We start from the raw sequence: 17730 nt of genomic DNA on the forward strand, positions 1-17730 counted from the left end.
AACGCCTCTCTGTAGCGGTTTAAACAACAACTGAACCTTCTTGAAAGTAGGATTTATTGCAGGGCTGCTGTGTTAGTTTTAGCTCAGTGTATCCACTGAAATGGTGTATATGTGAATGTGTATTAATGATTAAAATGTCATACTGTAGCTTTCTTCAGCGTCAGCACAATTTTAAATGCTCTGTGCAAGTTTTGGAGCTTTAGTTGATGTTTCATTACAATAATGAAACAGAACATCGTCTGCTCTCTAACCTGTGCAGTAATTACTGCATATCTTTAAATCATAGTGACAGTGCAATAATATGTTGCTGCAGAGATGAGAAAATCAACAATAAGCATAACTCGTCACTGTGTAAGAGTAAAAATAACAATTACATATAAGTAGGAATAATTGCTGGTTGGCTGTTTGTCACAGCAGTATCTTACAGTACAGCTGAGACGGAGCTCTCAAGCTTCGTGTCAGCTTTGTTGCTGTGTGCGTTTGAAGACAGGACCTCAATCTTTTCGTCTTTGCTCTGTGTGTGCTGGATGCCTGCTGAGCTCTGATGGTTTTGCTCCTTGGAGGTGATCATTCACCTCCCAGCTGCGTGTGTGCAGTAAGTGTCAGCTCTGCTTTACCTCATCGCGTCTTGCCGCTTCTGCGTTGGCCTCACGGTGAGCCTGCCGTGTCAAGATGGCTCCAGAGATAGAAACAGTCACTACGAGAGGGCCCCCCCTCAGTTCATGTAACAGATGGTAAAAATAAACCACCTGTCTTTCTTACACACACCATTAAATTATACATTGTGTCGGTGCATTCGAGTAGAAAGCTGTGTCAAGCTGTGGTTTGCTTTAATGGCAAATCATTGAACTAAACAAAAATTACGTTTTTCTGTTTTGTTTTGTTTTTTTTAATTAAATGGGGGTCGTATTGTGTCTGAATGCCAGACGTTAATGTAGTTCACAGTGTCTCTAAAAGAGTTTAATATGCCAGGTTTACTGTACAGGAATGTCTGATGGCTTGTGTAATGTATTTGCTGCAGTCATGTTGTTTACAATAAAATTGTTTACTGTGAGAAATATTCAAAGTGTGAAAATGAAAATGTCAGCGCTGTATACCAATCAGAAACAGGCCTGCATTTGTACCGCAGTTTGCAGTGATGCATTTATTATTACTTACTCATTATTTATTAATTATTTTTTATTATCACAGGTAGAAATAAAAAGGAAATTCACTCAACAAATAGGCCAACTGAAATAATAATGGAAACTGACTGCTGCCAAAGACCAAAGGTTACTGAAACAAACTTACTAAACTGTTAGAGGCAGGTTGTAAAAGAAGAATCACTGCTTCTTAGCCTTTACACCAGTCAGGAAAGGTGTAAATATACCAATTTATCAGTGATAGGCCTGTATCAGGCCAGTGTCAAGCCCTGATCTTACTTTATATTGAGGGCAGACATATAACATTCAATTATGGTATGGAAGTTTTGCATTGTTAAAAATGCTACTCTAGCAGATATAGTAGTGACATCTCATTTCAGTGACAGTGACTCTTGGGATACTCAGCTTGGTATGTAATTGTGACTCCCTGAAGATCCACTCTATGAACGCTCTTACATAATCACGTTGTCAGCCAACAAGAGGGTAATTTCCCCTGCTGCTGTATGATGTAATAACTAAATATTAGGCAGGGAAACTCCAAATCCCAGGAATCATTAGGACTAGTTCATTCCATGGTAACTGTCCCCAGATGATTTAACAGTATTAATCTGTCCGACTCAGCACAATAATCCATTCACAGGGACCGAGGAGCAGACTTCAGACCGACTGCATCGTGTACAGTTTCCAGGGCATGCATTGGTGTGGTCTGTTCTGACTCAAGATAGGAATTCACTGCCTTCCCCATTGTGCTTTGTTTATCACCAGCTGTCATAAGCACTGCTTTCTGTGTTCATCTGCTTTTCTCTGCCCTTTTGCCACAGCTGGACCTCATTTGTAATTTCCACTACGTCCGAGCCAGCGTTTGTCTGGGAGGGAAACCGTTACTTAAGCTGATTTGAAGACTTCTGAATTCTAGGCGGATACATCATGTTGCACCCTTTAAGACTGGTCATGTTCGTCTGTCAGTAGTCTTGTTGCCCAAACATGACATGAGGTGTCTCTTCTAGTTTTGTTTGTGGTCTTTCAATTCATCTAACAGACACAAGGAAACTAAAGCAGAAGGAAGGGTCATCCCATCATTAACCAACATTCTTTGCTCTGCTTGGTGCCATAGTTCCATTTCTATTGAAGTTTATCAGAGATGCATGGAGAAACACACTAAAAAAGAAGAAATACCTCTAAAGAACACGCTAAAGGAAATATCATATGAAGAAATTTTTTGAAATGTGCACATTCTTACTTGCTCTTGGTCTCCAAATAGCGTGATTGACATTGCATCTCCCACAGGCTTCAGTAAAACTGGCACCAAACTCTGGCACCAAGCAGAGCACAGATGATGTAATGTAATGCAATGATGAAATGACCCTTCATTCTTTTTTAGTTTCACTGAACAGACACAGGAAGGTCACCAAAATATTTTGAACACCTGTACAATCTTATCTTCATCACAATATTATTGCAACTGATACGTACAGTTTTTGGTCTGGAGGAGTTATAGCATTTATTCACTGACGAATGGCCTAAACTATACAAACACTAGGGGTGGGAATCTGTGGGCACCTCACTGTCTCATTCAGTCATGATTCAGAGGGCTGCGATTTGATGATAAAACGCATCTCGATGTATCAAAATCTTAAACTTTAAGCCAGATTGGTGCTGATTGGATTTATCTTCAGCTGGTCAGGTTCAGCCATCCTCAACAAAACTGAAGAAGTAGCATCATTTAGAAGTAAACATTTAGGTTACATTTAGGAGTGGGACTCTTGTTGTCTGCCTTTTTATTTTAAAATAGTCAACTGTGTTAATTAATGAATGAATCATTTTGAAAGCATCATAAAGTTTTCTGCCTGTATGAGCATAACAAAATGAGGGTCTCGCTGTGTGTGTTGTTATTAACATTGTGTCTCCAGCAGTGAAGAGCAGCCTCTCTGCTGCACCGTCAGCTCTGAGGGAAGACATCGCTGTCCAGCACGCAGAGCTGGATCGGAGTTTTAGAGGTGAACAGACTGAGCAGAGAGTGATTTTCTTCACCATGGCGGTGTTTTAAGTTGTGTAGTGCCGCGGTGTGCGTTGCTCAGCTGCTCTTGTTTGTTAGGGCCGATCGCTGCTCCGCTCCTCACGTCTTGATGTCTCTGGGCGATGGTAAAAGTATTCAGAATACCCTTCATGTAATTGTTTAGGTACTAAATCAAAACATTATTGCACCCGCTGCCTTTTGAGAAGATGAAATACATCTCTCCTTGTTAACTGCTGATAACTGAGTTCTGCCTTTTTCGCTCTGTCAACATTTAGAAACTCGATTCTTGTCTTTTATGAATCATGATGCGTCGAAGAATCAAGTATCTCCCATGCATACACACAAAATTTGAGACGATATCTAGTCTCTTATCACAATATCGATATGATATCAATCTGTTTGTCCCGCCCTACTGACCAATCAAGAATTAGTACCACTTTAGTATCGACTCTTGATATCCATCCCTAGTTCTAATTGCATCAAAGAGCTTTTGCTTCAACTCCGTGGAAAAATTAAAAGGGTTCATTTCCTGGTTATCTCATCCTCTCTTGTGGATTTGCGAATGAAAAGGAAGGTCTTACAACTAAACGCTATCTAATGCAATATAGAGTATAGCCCAGGCGTCAATACCTCGTATGAGTCATGCTGTGTTTTAATCTACTCCTTTCAGCAGGGTTTGGGTTGGAGCTGTAATGACTTGGTTGACGACGTTATAATGAAGTCCATTCCTGCCTTGCGGTCTTAATTGACTGTTAATGCGCACGAGCACACAGTAAAAGCCTTCCACCGGTGCCTCTTCACACCTGTTGTTGTTCTGGCAGTAATTTTGTCCAATTAAATTTGCAGTTTGGATCAAATGTGTTGAACTTTCGTGGAATTGACTTATACAACCATGACAAAACCAAACAGGTTTTAGCTACAGGATTTGAAATAGCGCTTTAGAATTACACCAAAGAAATTATGAATTTCACCACGGTTGGCCACCAAACAAATTGGTCAATAAAAGTCTTGATGTGGACATTGTTTTGTGCTTTTTTCCCCCCAAGTGAATCAGTTCAGAACATTGTCAGAGAGACTGACTTAATTCCAACACTGCAGCTAAAAGCCGAGTAGATCAGAAAACAGCGAGGCTTTTATCTGTTACACGAATAGTAAGAACTGAAACGCAGAGATATAACAAAACTCAGGGTCACAATATTCTCTAAGTAGTTTGCTTTGTGAGCAAAAACATTGTAGGTCCAACCTTGAATGCTCAAGACGTTGTCAACATGAACAACGCCTTTTCACATGCTGTTTTTACGCTGTAAAAATACTGCTGACATGTTCAGTTCTGATCAGGATTGCTCACGGTGCTGCGCAGCACAGGCATCACACTCAGATCTTGTGAAGCGTTTCCTGGAGGTGGTGGGTGTGGATCGGTGTATCACGGTTGAGTTAGGTGTCTGAGGTTGTTGCAGAAATGCTGAGCGCTCACAGACTTAAAAGTGGAGACTCCACTCGCCCCGGGGCACTAGACAGTCATGTTGGCCTGCGTCAAGGAAAACTTGTCCCTCAGTCTTCCCCAGAGGTTGGATGTGGTCACACATAATTAGGGATACAATCATTTTGTAACGCAACTACAAATTGTCATCGGAAAAGTTTTTCCGGCCACTTTCCCCACCAGTAAACATTTTAATCACTACAGCGGTTATGGTAAGACACAAAGGAACCAGACGTCTTCACCACAAATGTCAACGTCATGGTGTTGCTAAATGAAAAGTCAGAGCATCACAGACACTACAAGACATGATACAACATCTGGGAATCATACTAGGGCTGCAGCTATTTTTGAAAAAAAAACTAACCAACTTTACAGCAGCAAAGTCACTGTATAAACTCATTAATATATAACTGGAAACAAATCTAAAATGTCAATGAAGTAATTCATATTCCTGAGTGATGTTTAGAAATAATAAAAAACACAGAAATTAGTCAGCGTCATTCATCCTGTCCTCTGTCCTCTCTGTCTGTGATTCACCGCCTGCAGGTCTGTGCCTGCAGAGAGAGGAGGGGTTCTTTGTCTCATCCAGCAGCAAGTTTACAACAGTTTGACAAATTTTAACACACGTTGTTGACGTTAAACAGTTGGACAATATACAGACAGCTTTGGTTTTAGCTTGTTTGTGCGAGTGATGGATGATGGACCATGAACAGAGCAGATTAAAATATTGCTGTTAATCAGGTGTATTGATAAGTGTATTTTTACTTGGAATGGCTTTACTGCACTTATGTACAGTTGTGAGTGTAGTTACTTCACGCTTCATGCTAAAATTTTGACTTTGATACAAATACCGATACCAAGTTTAGTATCACAGCGCTCAAAACAATAGTTGAGACTGAAACAATACCAGTTCAGTGCTCGATATCTAGGTTTCATAGATGAGAATCAGAACGCCCACAAGGGTTAACCCTGGAAGATGCAACATGCACTTGCAAAACCATGAGGCCCACAGTGTGTAGAATATAGGGGTACAGGGCCAGACGGTTGCTAAGCTCTGGAGCTGCGAGAGTCGGGAGCAGAGCCGGAGCTTTTGGAGGAATAAACACCCTGAGTCACATCAGATTCTCAACTAATCTTTTGCGCTTTACTTCAAGAACACAGAGAGGAGACACTGAAAAAATTACTATGGTGTGATATTTTTTTTTTCTGCAGGAATCTGTACCAAATTCTGTAGAATCTGATTTGTAGGACAGGACATCTCTGCCTCAATACATTAATTAATTTAAAAGTTTTTTTTGACACATATACCAAAACTAAAAAAAAGAAAAGCTCAGTTAAGTTCAGTCCTTATTGTCCCACCTGAAAATGTAGCTTTCAGCAAAGCCAGACAGTGTTCAGTGACCTTTTCTGCACCAGCACTGTGTGCAGGGTGTCAATTTAAAAACACACACACAAAAAAATAATCTTATTTTGAAGACCTTGGACAGGGTTCCTATACCTTTTCCAAAATCAAATTTAAGCACATGAAAGGCAAGCAATCAGGCTCACTGATTTTTTTTTTTAATCTAAAAAGCAAACTATTCAGTGAGAGTGATGCAGTATGAAAATATATAATTATATATATATAATTATAATATCAAATACTTTCCAGCTTTTTATTCAAAATCCAAGCACTTTTTAAACCTTGAAAACAGCAAGTTAATATTCACGTTTCAATAATTTTCAGCACCTGTAAGAACACTTCAGACTTTTATTTCTCTTTGTTGAGGCATCACAAAAGCTATCGAGTATCGTTTTTTTTATACCAGTAATGTATCAGAGTTTTAGATTCTGGTATCCTGACAACCCTACAGAATGTTAAGAAATAATAGATTCTAATACCAGACTATTTTTAACAAATAATAATAATAATAATAATAATAATAATAATAATAATAATAATAATAATAATAAAAATCTGTGTACCATGCAGCTTGAAAGGACAAGTAAAAAAAATAGTAAGTCAGTAAGTAAATTTGTAAATTTGTGTAGCACCTAAACTTTGATCAGGTGAAAAAGTTACTTCACCCTCTGGGGACCATAAATGTCCAAATTTCATGGCAATGCATCAAATAAGTTTTGTATTTTAGTCAGCCAACAGAATGACATTTCCACCATGAGCCGTACGTTTTTAGGGCATCACATTTAATGGCAATACTACCAAAACTACAATATATCATTGCAGCCCTAACAGTTTTCTCCAGATCCCTGGTTTAGAGCTTCAACCTCAGGGGCAGAGGAGGTGGCTCAGTGTGCTGCAACAGCAAGACAACATAAACAAGCTTAACATCGTTAGGACATCTGGAATCCAATAAGGGTCACGGATGCTTGATCTTATTCCATCAGATCGGGGGAGACTGGATCTTCCTGTCCTAACTTTAAAGTTACCCTGTGCTGAAGCTCCATTATTGCTCAGGGCAATGAGAAATCCATACCATTAACACTAACCACGAGAGGTAATACATTTACTAAGGTCAGTAAATTCTTCTGAGTGGGCACAAGAGACAGACATTTCATTGAGGATGAACTGCTCACACTTGTTCTCAGTCTGTTGAGGAGAGGTGTTGTTTTGTGTGCTATTTACTCTTGGCATTATATGGTGCTGGTATATAGCCCAAAAAATGATGGCGAGGGGATTTAGAGGCTATTGGGCAACTGTGTCTTGTGTTATAATTGGAAAGGAGGAGGAGATGAGCCGGCTGTAGAGTCTGCTGCTTTCTTATTTTGAGTAACACATTTGTTCACAGTTGCTCCTCCACACCCACACACCGCTTTGTTCATATGATACAATTATTATTTTTTTTACAGAACATCTTTCTAGTCACTAACCAGAGATCTCTCCGGGATTTCGCACCTTTCCCACAATATCTTCCTCCTATGTTTAGCAGCTTTTCATTTGCACAGCACACGTTCTGTCGCAAAACACTGGTGAAGGAACAGAGTGAGCGTTTGTTACTCATATTATTGCTGCAACTGAATTTCTCAGGTTTTGGCTCATTCTTCGCTCCGGGTGGACTAACCTGTCCTCGTCCTCACACATTTTGAATTGTTTGTATGTTCCTCTGTGATAAGACTCCGTTCCCTCTCTTTGTTTATCCCACGGGGTGGTAAATGCATTGATGTTCTGCAAAGACGTGCTCAATCACAGAAAGTGAAATCCTATCTCTTCAGACTGCATTGGTAGAGGGCTTTCCAGCATACATCACTGTCTGCCTCTTATCTTTTTTTTTTTTTTTTTTGGAAAATCCTCGTGCCTCTTTTATGCACGTCCTCATCACAAATGCAGTGCTTTTTAGGAATCTGCAGATATACCTTTTTTCACATGGAATCGAGGTTGTTGATTGTGCAGGAGAGCCTTATACTGCTAAAATCTGTTGAGTGGGTGGGCTCTATTTCAGTGATGATTTAAATTAACCATATCTTTAAATTCTTTCAACTAATATGCTTAAAATGGAAAACAGGATTTCCTGAATAGAAATGGCATCACGTCATTAAGCAATCACTCCAGGAATATCTACGTCTTCTCCCTATTAAGCTATAACAGCGCTGATTATTGAGTGTTTGAGCTCTGGACTTGCTGAGATGAGCTGAAGTGTTTTGGAGGTATTTTTGGATTCTGTCATTTAATAATATTTCACCTGCCATTCATCTGGTCTGATCAATAATGACTGCTTGTTTTACACTTTACATTAATTTAATTAAAGCATCTTAATTAAAGGCTCCACAGAGGCAGAAATTATAAGATTAAGCAGCATTGAATGTGGCTGTTTTTCCATCCTTTCAAGTGTTTTAAAGGGACAGATTGCCCCAAAATCAAAATTACATGTTTTTTCTCCTTGCTTGTAGTGCTATTTATCCGTCTAGATGTTTTTTTGGTGTGAGTTACAAGGTTTTGAAGACGTCTGCATCCAATATAACAGGTCTTAATGGCTCTCAGCTTGTGGTGCTCAAAGCACATAAAAAAAAATACTTCGGAAAAATTCAAAACCAGTGTCTCCTTCCAAAAATCAGAACACATCGTCCTCAAGATAACCACAGACATTCAGGTTCATGTAGGAACTCTTTTCTTTTCTGCAACAGCATCTACTAGAAAGAAAGTAGTTCCTGCATAAACTTGTTCACAAGGTCTGTGGATTATCTTGTGTAACCAGGCAATGATTTTTGAAAAGAGACACTGGTTTTTACTTTTTTAAAATGCATTTTTTTTTGGTGCTTTGAGCACCACAGGACCAGTGTCATTTAGTCCCAGAGAGAAGTCAGACATCTCTATGGTTCACAACTCACAGCAAAACAGTCCAGATGCTGATTAGAAACAAAATTTCCCACTTCAGGGTGGTGTAGTCAGCAGACAGACCATCTTTCGTCTGGATGAACATACATCTTTTGTGAATGTTTTTTACTCTCGGATGCCTAGAAAATTGCACTGCTGTCTCATTTGATCTGCACAGAAATTCAGCTTCTTTTCATTCATTCATTCATTCATCCTGTCCAGCTCACTCAATAATTCATCACTTCGTTCCTGTTTACCTTCTTTCATCATCCGGGTGAGATGTGGTCTGGTTCACTTCTCAAGTAAATATAAAGTTTCTAATGGAGTGAGATTTCATAAACAGCATATAATCTTAGTTTTAATCTTTAATTTAAAAGAGACTTCTGTTCCCAACTTAACTTTTGAGCTTTAAAAACCATGTTAGTCCCTCTTTAAGCCTTTTCTGCTTTTCTGTCACTCATTAGAAAAGCATGTCTTGACTCCAGTTGACTGAATGCAGATCAAAGTGTCTTCATTTATCCTAAAATGTCACCTATGACAGCAAGGAGAACGGCAGCGCAGCCACGAGTGGCTCTCAGCAGAACCCTAATCATCAAAGGTGGTTTCAATCATGAAAGGTAGTTTCAATAATGAAGAAGCTGTTCGTCCATTGGCAGTTGCTAGGCAACTCCATCAGCATTACTCTGGCAAGTCAAGGAGCACTGTTAGAGAGATTCAAATGGTGAGAGTGTTTTAGCATGTGGTGGAAATGTGTGATTTACCAGCGCGTATGTTCAGACGTGTTGTATTTACTCCCTTATTATAGATTTCTAAGGTTTATGGTGGTGGCGCAGGTCATTATTCATAGTGCTACAATGTCGCTGCTGTCATTTTGCATCATTTACAGGGACACTGTCAGTGGTGGCTCACCTGGTAGAGCGTGTTGTACCATATTAAGCCTGTGTCCTTTCCACGTCAGCCCAGGCCCTTTGCTGCATGTCATCCCCTCTCCCTCCTCCCTGCCTTTCCAGTCTCTCTTCAGCTGTTTCTATCATCATAATAAAACAGGAATGCCACAAAATAATATATTAAAATAAGAATCACTTACAGAGACATAATGCAATGCATGCTTTCTCTTTGTGCCTCAGTGATGCGGCAGTGAAAGCAGGGCGAATGATTTGCCTGTTTACTTTTCTTGTGAATGGGGAGGTTGTCGGATTGAGTTGGTCACTTGACTTGGCATGAAATGAGGAAAGATTTGAAGATAGACTGCAGGGCTGAGAAATATGTTGTGTCAAGCATGATATAACAAAGTGTCTGAAGGAAAAATCATATGTAGTAAAGACAAATTGGGCCCACCATGATGCGTTTGATTTTACTGCTTGAAACTTGTAATTTTCTTTTTTAGTGACTTATGTAAAAGACGGTCGATTTCATCTGATAATTACCACGGTTTAGCCTGAAGCAAATGTCTCATCACAATCATTCTGAGAGTGCACTGATTCACTGAGCATAAATGCAAGCGTCTCACTGAATCTGCATGAAACAGCGAAGAAAAGGAAAGACTGAGCTACCAAATTTTTTAACTGCATACTGTATATCCATTGAAATTATTTAACTTAAATGAGTAAACATCAATGCAGCTACAGTTAGAAGTATCAAAGTAACATATTGTTCAGAGTCATGAGGTTTAAAACTGTTTTTAAAGGAATTTTTAGAGTATAGCGTTTGCCCCTGTATTGGAAAATGAGTGCATGCAAAGTACTGATATAGTAAATAAAGAAATGATTCAAAGGTTTTTGTATACGTGTAGATTGTACACCATTTCAGAACCACTGATACAGAGTATCCTTTTTTTTTTAATTGAAGTTTAATATTCTGACGTGACAACTCTCAATGCAACATAAGCTGTCAAAAAAGCAGTCTTATTTTTTTCCCAGTATGATTCAGCGCTTGCACACAGTCCTTGTTGACGCCCATCAGCAGTTTCCCAGTCCTAATTGTGACATATACACAAGTACCAAAGTTTCACTTCTCCTCTGTTTGTTCCTTCCGCGGTGCCTTTTCCTGCTGACAGTTATGAAAAAGGGAAAGTCTAGTGCCTTAAGCTCTGTGTGGGAGTCCATGAGGAATGTTTGACAACAGAAGCCTGAACACATGCTGTGTAACCTTCACTGACCTTTGCAATCCTATGTATGCATGCCAATACAAGGGCTTCCCATGTGTCTCGCAAACAGAAATCTACTCAGATTTGCACAATTTCTAGCTCCTGTCTCTTCCATAATCATAAGACAGAAGGAGAGCAAAGTTAAATCAATGTAATGCTGTCCGAGTATTGCTTATTAACATCATTAATTAATCTTGTTTATATTTAATTTAAACCCAGAAATCCCAATCATGACATTTGAGACACTTGAACCAGCAAGTTCTAAGTATTTGCTTTACTTGGACAGAAGTTTTTCCCCATCACTGTCACTGTAGTGCTCGCTCTTGGTGGGAATTATTGGGCCTCAGTAAATAATATTAAAATAAGTCCAGTCTAGACCAATCACTTATATAGAAATGAACGACACGAGAGCTCCTCAAGCGTGACTCTCTGTCGCCCCCTGGGGTCTGGCTGCAGTATAGCTCATAAACCCAGCTCCCTACATATTAATAGACAGGACATGAGCCAAAGGAAAACATCAAAGTACATGTCAAATAAATTTCTCCTAACGATGGTTTCTGTCATTTTAAGTAGTTCTTATCACGCTGATGTATATTCATGTTCATTTTTCTGATAAGTTTGGTTCTAATTAGTTATCTGATGCTATAAAAAGGAGGTTTTGCATTATGATTGAAGCTGAGCCCTGCTGTATGGGCGAAAGTGCGGCTCCGTCCCAGATCACTTTTTGCGCAGGTGTCACCAGCGGAAGATAGCAGTCCTCATATTCGGGATATTTTGGCTTCAATTTTGTACAGCGGGAGGAAGTGGAGCCGCGGTGTCCATATTTACTGATGTCTAGACCTGCTCTATATGACAAGTACCCTGACATAACTTCTGTTATGATCTGGTGCTATATAAATAAAATTAAACTGACTTGACTTTGTAATTGATTGATTAATCAGGTCAGTTGGAAAAATGATGTTCTGTTAAACTGACAACTAACTTAATCCCCTGTTGTTTCAGCACAAGTTCCAATAGAGCAGTCAATAAAATTGAGTTGGAAAATAGATTATAGTCTAGATGAAACAACACTGACTGAGCTATCACTAAGATTGAATATATCCCACAAACTGTGTGACCGTACTGTTTTTATTGGAGTGTTTTGGCCTGTTAGATGTGTCCACTCGATTTATTTTCTCTTTTTTACCATCTGTTCTCATACACAGCCTAGCTGTGCCGCTCAGCTTCTGTAAGACAACCAACAGTATTGTTTGTATTTACTTTGTGCCTCTAACTGCGATGATACACTTCCTGACTTGTGGAAAACTGAGCACTTTGTTGTTTCCTGGTAGCGCTGATTGTTTTTTTTTTTTTTTCCTTTCCCGAGGCCAAGGCTCTCTGTTTGAGGCGATGTCCTCATCCTTGAGAGAGTAGCTGAATAATTGCTCGTTTTACTCCCGTAGAGCGTTTCCCTGTGGAGTAGCAATCAATTTTCTGACAGGGCATCCCGTTGTATGTGCGCACACACTTGTTTGTGCATGCCTTTTTGCCTCCAGTTGAGCCACGGTGGAGGTTACATTATTGAGTCCATGATGATGATCTCACTTGATTCGACTGTTGCTCGTCCCCATTGAATCCACAGGCACTATTCATTAACACTGATCAATAGGACCACCGCAGTGTGTCCTGCTGTCATGGATAACAACCCACTTAGGCCAAATAGTACAAATGCATGGCATGTAAATGTTTGTCATTTACAGTTGTTTCCTGATTTATGCATTGATGAAATGATTGTTTGAATGAACAGATCAGAAATTTTAGTTGTTTATAATAATCTAGGTGTGTCACACTTCTCAAAACTTACAATTTGATTTGAGGTCTGAGTCGATTTGATCTTTGAACTTAAAGTTCTTTTAAAAAGTTGGTCTGTATGGGATCAGTTGTGATATGACAGTTGGTAAGCTAGACTCTCTCTTTTAAGTGTTGTTATTATTCCTTCAAACACACACCGGACACCGCAACCAGGTATTAGAAATGCTGGGAGAATGGCTTATTCTGCCTTTGACTTTGACTATTGAAACTGAAAGCTCATTTTGATTGATTTTTGAATCGATATTGAAATTGTGACTCTCCTAGTTGACAGGTTATATTCATTAAAGTTATAATTACTGTTAAAAAGCCCAAAACAAACCACAGCTTTATTGTTAAGGTTTAAAAAACTAACAAAGAAGAAGAATTAAACGGTGGTCTTTCTTTATAATTCCTTGGTTATGAAACACATTTTTATTACATGAAAGTCTAACACAGCAGGCTGGCTGTGCGACGGTGTAGCTTTGGTCTGTTTTAATCACAGCAGCATGTGGGGATAAAAACAAGTCATGCCTGACGGCTTAAAGCAGCAAACTGACACACTAAAGAAATGAAATTGGATGATGAAATAATGTTTGAATGAAATCCATCGAGTATTCATTTTAAGCGTGGCATAAATGTGTTTGTAGGTTAGGGCTTATTGCTGTGTAGACGATACAGGCCGACAACAAAACCGCCTTTCACTCGGTTGGTCACGTGTTGGCTGTGGGATTTGATCGATGTGGACAGTGAAACCCCTCGGTCTTTAGAGAGCCTGTGTCACTATCAGGTCCACTGGCTCTTTGAGTGGGCACCTGCGTCTATTGGCCTCTCGGCAGACCTAGAGGACATCTGGCTCCTGCTTCCAGTCTGACTTAAGAGGAGGGTTTTATGGGTTGCCTGTATTTGCTAGACCCATGTTATGTAATTGTGTTGCATAAGTCAAGTCCTCAAGGGGATTATTGGTAGATTGGTAGATACCTCTTCCTGCCTGTGCCGCAGAGAGGTGTCATCTTCAGGGTGAGGAGGTAATAACAGAGGAAAAATAAACAGTCTAGAAACTCAAAATTAATATTTTTCCTTCCTTTTTCTGTCTTACTTTTTCCTCTGTTTCATCTATTTGTTCATTTCCTCCAACAGTATCACCACACACACACGTTGCTTACCTACCTCTCTCTCCACTTCTTTGTCAGGTGTGTGCACCATGGCGACTAAACCGCATCCTCCTTTGATGAAGAAGCACAGTCAGACAGACCTTATAAGCCGCCTGAAGAGCCGGAAGATCCTCGGAGTCGGCGGCGAGGATGATGATGGTGAAGTGCACCGCTCAAAGGTCAGATTACATCACATTGTGATGTTTTATTCATGTAATTTTCGTTCAATATGAGCCAAAATGCAGACCACAAAAGCAAATAGTGAGTGTATTAAAGCAACAAACAGCTTCGTTATGAATGTAAGCACGTGTTAAACCGTCATTAGTCAAATGGATAATATCACAGCAGTGCATACGCAGAAATGGCCCTCAACCACAGATGCATTCATTAACCCTAGAGAAGAGATATAGATTCCTTTTAAAAGCCACAATGGGTTGCTAATTGGCTCGTCACTCTCATAGTGTCCCATTGTGTGCATTTGCTCCTTATGCTTCAATGAATCTAGATCACATAATCCCATGAGCTCCTGCAGCTCCACTGAGATGTGACGAGCTCCTCTGGGAGACTCCCTGCCTCTTGCATCTCATGCATTACAGTCCTGCCTCACAGTTTACTTGCACAATCATATAGATGGAGCACAGTGATGTGTACACCAAAAACACAACAGCACACATGCTGGTTCATGCCAGGAGACACAAAAACACTTTCAGACTGACAATAATTTCTTGTTCAGTTTCAAAGAGCTCAAATGTCGAGTTTTCAGTGATTTTTTTTTTTAAAATCAGATTGCATTAGAATGATAGGCAGAGCAAAATGTTCATCACTGAAATATTAATCAGGCGAGTGGGAGAAGGGAACAGAACAGAAGGGAGCAGGCATACGGTGGCGGCTGATGGCTTGTGATGAGATGTTGGCCCCCTTTTCTCAGCCCTCCTGAGTGTTTGTTTTCTCTCTCAATGTTTTAGCAAGAAGCCTAACCCAGACATCTGCCACTCAGATCCTGCTCATAAAGGCTACTGATTGATACTGATAAAGAAAGAGAAACATGCCTCAAGAGACATGCCAATAAAGTTTTAATATGAGAAAAATTCTTAAGGCTTTCCCGTAATGATTGAATGGCGATCCTGTAATAGTGCAAACGACAGGAACACAATACTTTGGCTAATGTGGTCTGTTGTACGTGCCGTTTTGAATAGTTGGTCTCCCTATTTAGCTGTGGCATTGACCCTTATTTAGAAATTAAATTGTTGCTCTTAAAATATAATTGTTCGCTTCGTCTAATGCATTGTGCTGTTACTCTTGAGTTGTTCCATTTAGCCTTGCCACAAGTGTTTGTGGTAAAGGGACCCGTGGGATTTAACAGTAAGGTTAGCCGCATAGCAGGAGTTGGTTCGGAGGGGAAACGGTTGGCTTTATCCCCGTAAACAAAGGAGGGAAGTGCTCCTGTAGTCTGCTGACTGTCTCTTCCTGCCTTTTTTTTAACTGTTTAAAGATAAGAATACTGTTCCTATTACTTACACCTCAGCGAGAGAGGCTTTATATTTGTGCTGCCATATGGGAGTGAAACCATGCCAACTGATATTCTTGCCCATTGTGTGTCAGCTTCTTTAACCTTCTGTTACATGACTTTAGTGCTAACGTCATGTAGCAACGGCTAAGCTCTGACAGCATGAGCCCAGGCCTTTATAAATAAGACACACCACAGTGTTTTGTGTATATTTTACGTCTCAGAGGATTAGCACTGACAGACGTATGAAATGTTGTGATCACCACCATCTTCGTAATGTGACCGCACAATCTGGCAACATCCATCAGATGAGAACTGACATACTCAGAAAAAAAAAGGCAAATTTTAGTTTAGTGATTTCGCCTGAAGGAGTTGGATGTGTGTCCAATTCTTTGACTTGCTCTCCACAGTCGCTATGGTTATCTAGCAGCTAGCTCAGTAATTTTGCTGGTAGTATTCATCCATGATAAGGAGCACGACTCTGCTGTGAAGAATGCAGGATTACACCGGAGTAACATTGCATGAATAGTGACTTTTTATTCCTCTTCTTTGACAACACAAAACTTGGCAGTGCAGTAATTATTTTGATATACTTATCCAGCAGCATTACAATAACTAATTACCACTTGACTGCAGCAATGTGCTGGCACCGGGAGAGACTTACTTCCTACAACAAACCCACATGGCCAGCTCTCTTAAAGGGGCAGGTGGCTTTTTACAGGTTTTTACTCAGTAGAGTGCAGATACCTATCAGGCAACACATGGTGAAGCACCTACTGCAATTTCACTACAACCGCCAGATGCAGCCTGCAGACATTTGTAAAGTTCTGCCAACAATAACATGACCTACCATCAGCTGTCAATGGTTGTATAAAACAGAGCAGAAAATCAGATTAACTGCCTCACAGTTGTTTGCCTCCACCTAGCAGTCAAGTTGCAGTTTACGTCCATGTCTGTCCATACAGATATAATGTCTGTAGTTAAGACTTGAGGGAATTAATATGGAACTTACCACTATTCCCATAGTTTGGAAACAACGCTTCAGAAGATGCAGCCTTTCTTCACTGACAAACTCAAATCTAGACTGTAACTTTACGCATATTCTGCCAGAGTGACAACCTCGCTGCTCACCTTACCCTCCGCTGAGTGTGCATTCACCGGTAACTGTCACCGTAGCCAGTAATTAGTCTGTCCCTCTCTAATGCTCGCTAGAGTTACACGCAAATGACGAAACGCTACCCTGACCACTCAGTAGTCTGCAGTGTTTGTTAGCTTGCCATTATCATTTGGACTGAATCCAACATAATCCAAAACAGGGGCAGAGGCACTTTTCATCTTTTTTGACTCATTAGTTCTGTAACTTTATTCCCAAAACGCCATGCTTCTTATTCTTATGAAAGCCACGTTTGTCTGCCCAGAGACCGACCCCTGGTGGCACAAGCTGCACCCAACAATACATCATCTACCCATCAGTTTAATAGAAAAATGAAGCACCTGTATTGAAAATCATACCTTTGGGATGTCTTAATAACCTGATATACCTTTTTAGGAATCACTATACATGTTTAACTCTAGTGAATAATTTCCAGTGAGAAACAATCTGTCTTCACTTAGAGATTATTTTTGCAGAGTACAGAGGACTGATAGAGAACTGAACATTATGATGTCACAGTGAACTTGACCTTTGACCTTTTGAATATAAAATGTCATCACCTCATCATTTTATCCTGCTAGATATCGGTGTGTAATTTTCTCATAATTAGCATGTGAAATCTTGTGTTATGGCCATGAATGTGTTTATCGAGGTCACAGTGACGGACGCACTCATTCCCTCATTCACCTGGTGGAGATAATGATATGTTAATCTCTACAAATCAAGACTTGATAGTTTAACAATGGAATAACCATCAGGGCTCAAAAACATGTTTTCACATTTTATCGCTGAGAGACTTATGAAATGATGATTACTATCTGCTTAATGTTACTGCACAGACTGGCAGCATCCATCAGATGTGAAGCGTACATACTCCAGTGACAAATTTCAGCTTGGTGGATAACAGATTTCTCCTGAATATTTGTCATGCTCTCCGGCTGAAACGCTGCCCTTTGTTTACTGAATGTCGCTGACTGAGTGACTGATGACAAGGC

The 17730-nt window shown here is 40.0% G+C and overlaps 1 protein-coding gene across 1 annotated transcript in view; it reads left to right on the plus strand.

The window, feature by feature from the left end:
* tp53i11b (tumor protein p53 inducible protein 11b) overlaps positions 1 to 17730 on the plus strand; it is a 46681-nt gene that overhangs the window by 16866 nt on the left and 12085 nt on the right. The window contains exon 3 of the mRNA XM_084734666.1: positions 14115 to 14254. Within this exon, the coding sequence (XP_084590792.1) occupies positions 14126 to 14254 (129 nt within the window). The 5' untranslated portion in view covers positions 14115 to 14125. The remainder of the gene's footprint in view (positions 1 to 14114; positions 14255 to 17730) is intronic.

This window comes from Lutjanus erythropterus, chromosome 13 (assembly GCF_056507025.1).
Source record: "Lutjanus erythropterus isolate fLutEry1 chromosome 13, fLutEry1.hap2, whole genome shotgun sequence".
In the NCBI taxonomy this organism is placed as follows: domain Eukaryota; kingdom Metazoa; phylum Chordata; class Actinopteri; order Lutjaniformes; family Lutjanidae; genus Lutjanus; species Lutjanus erythropterus.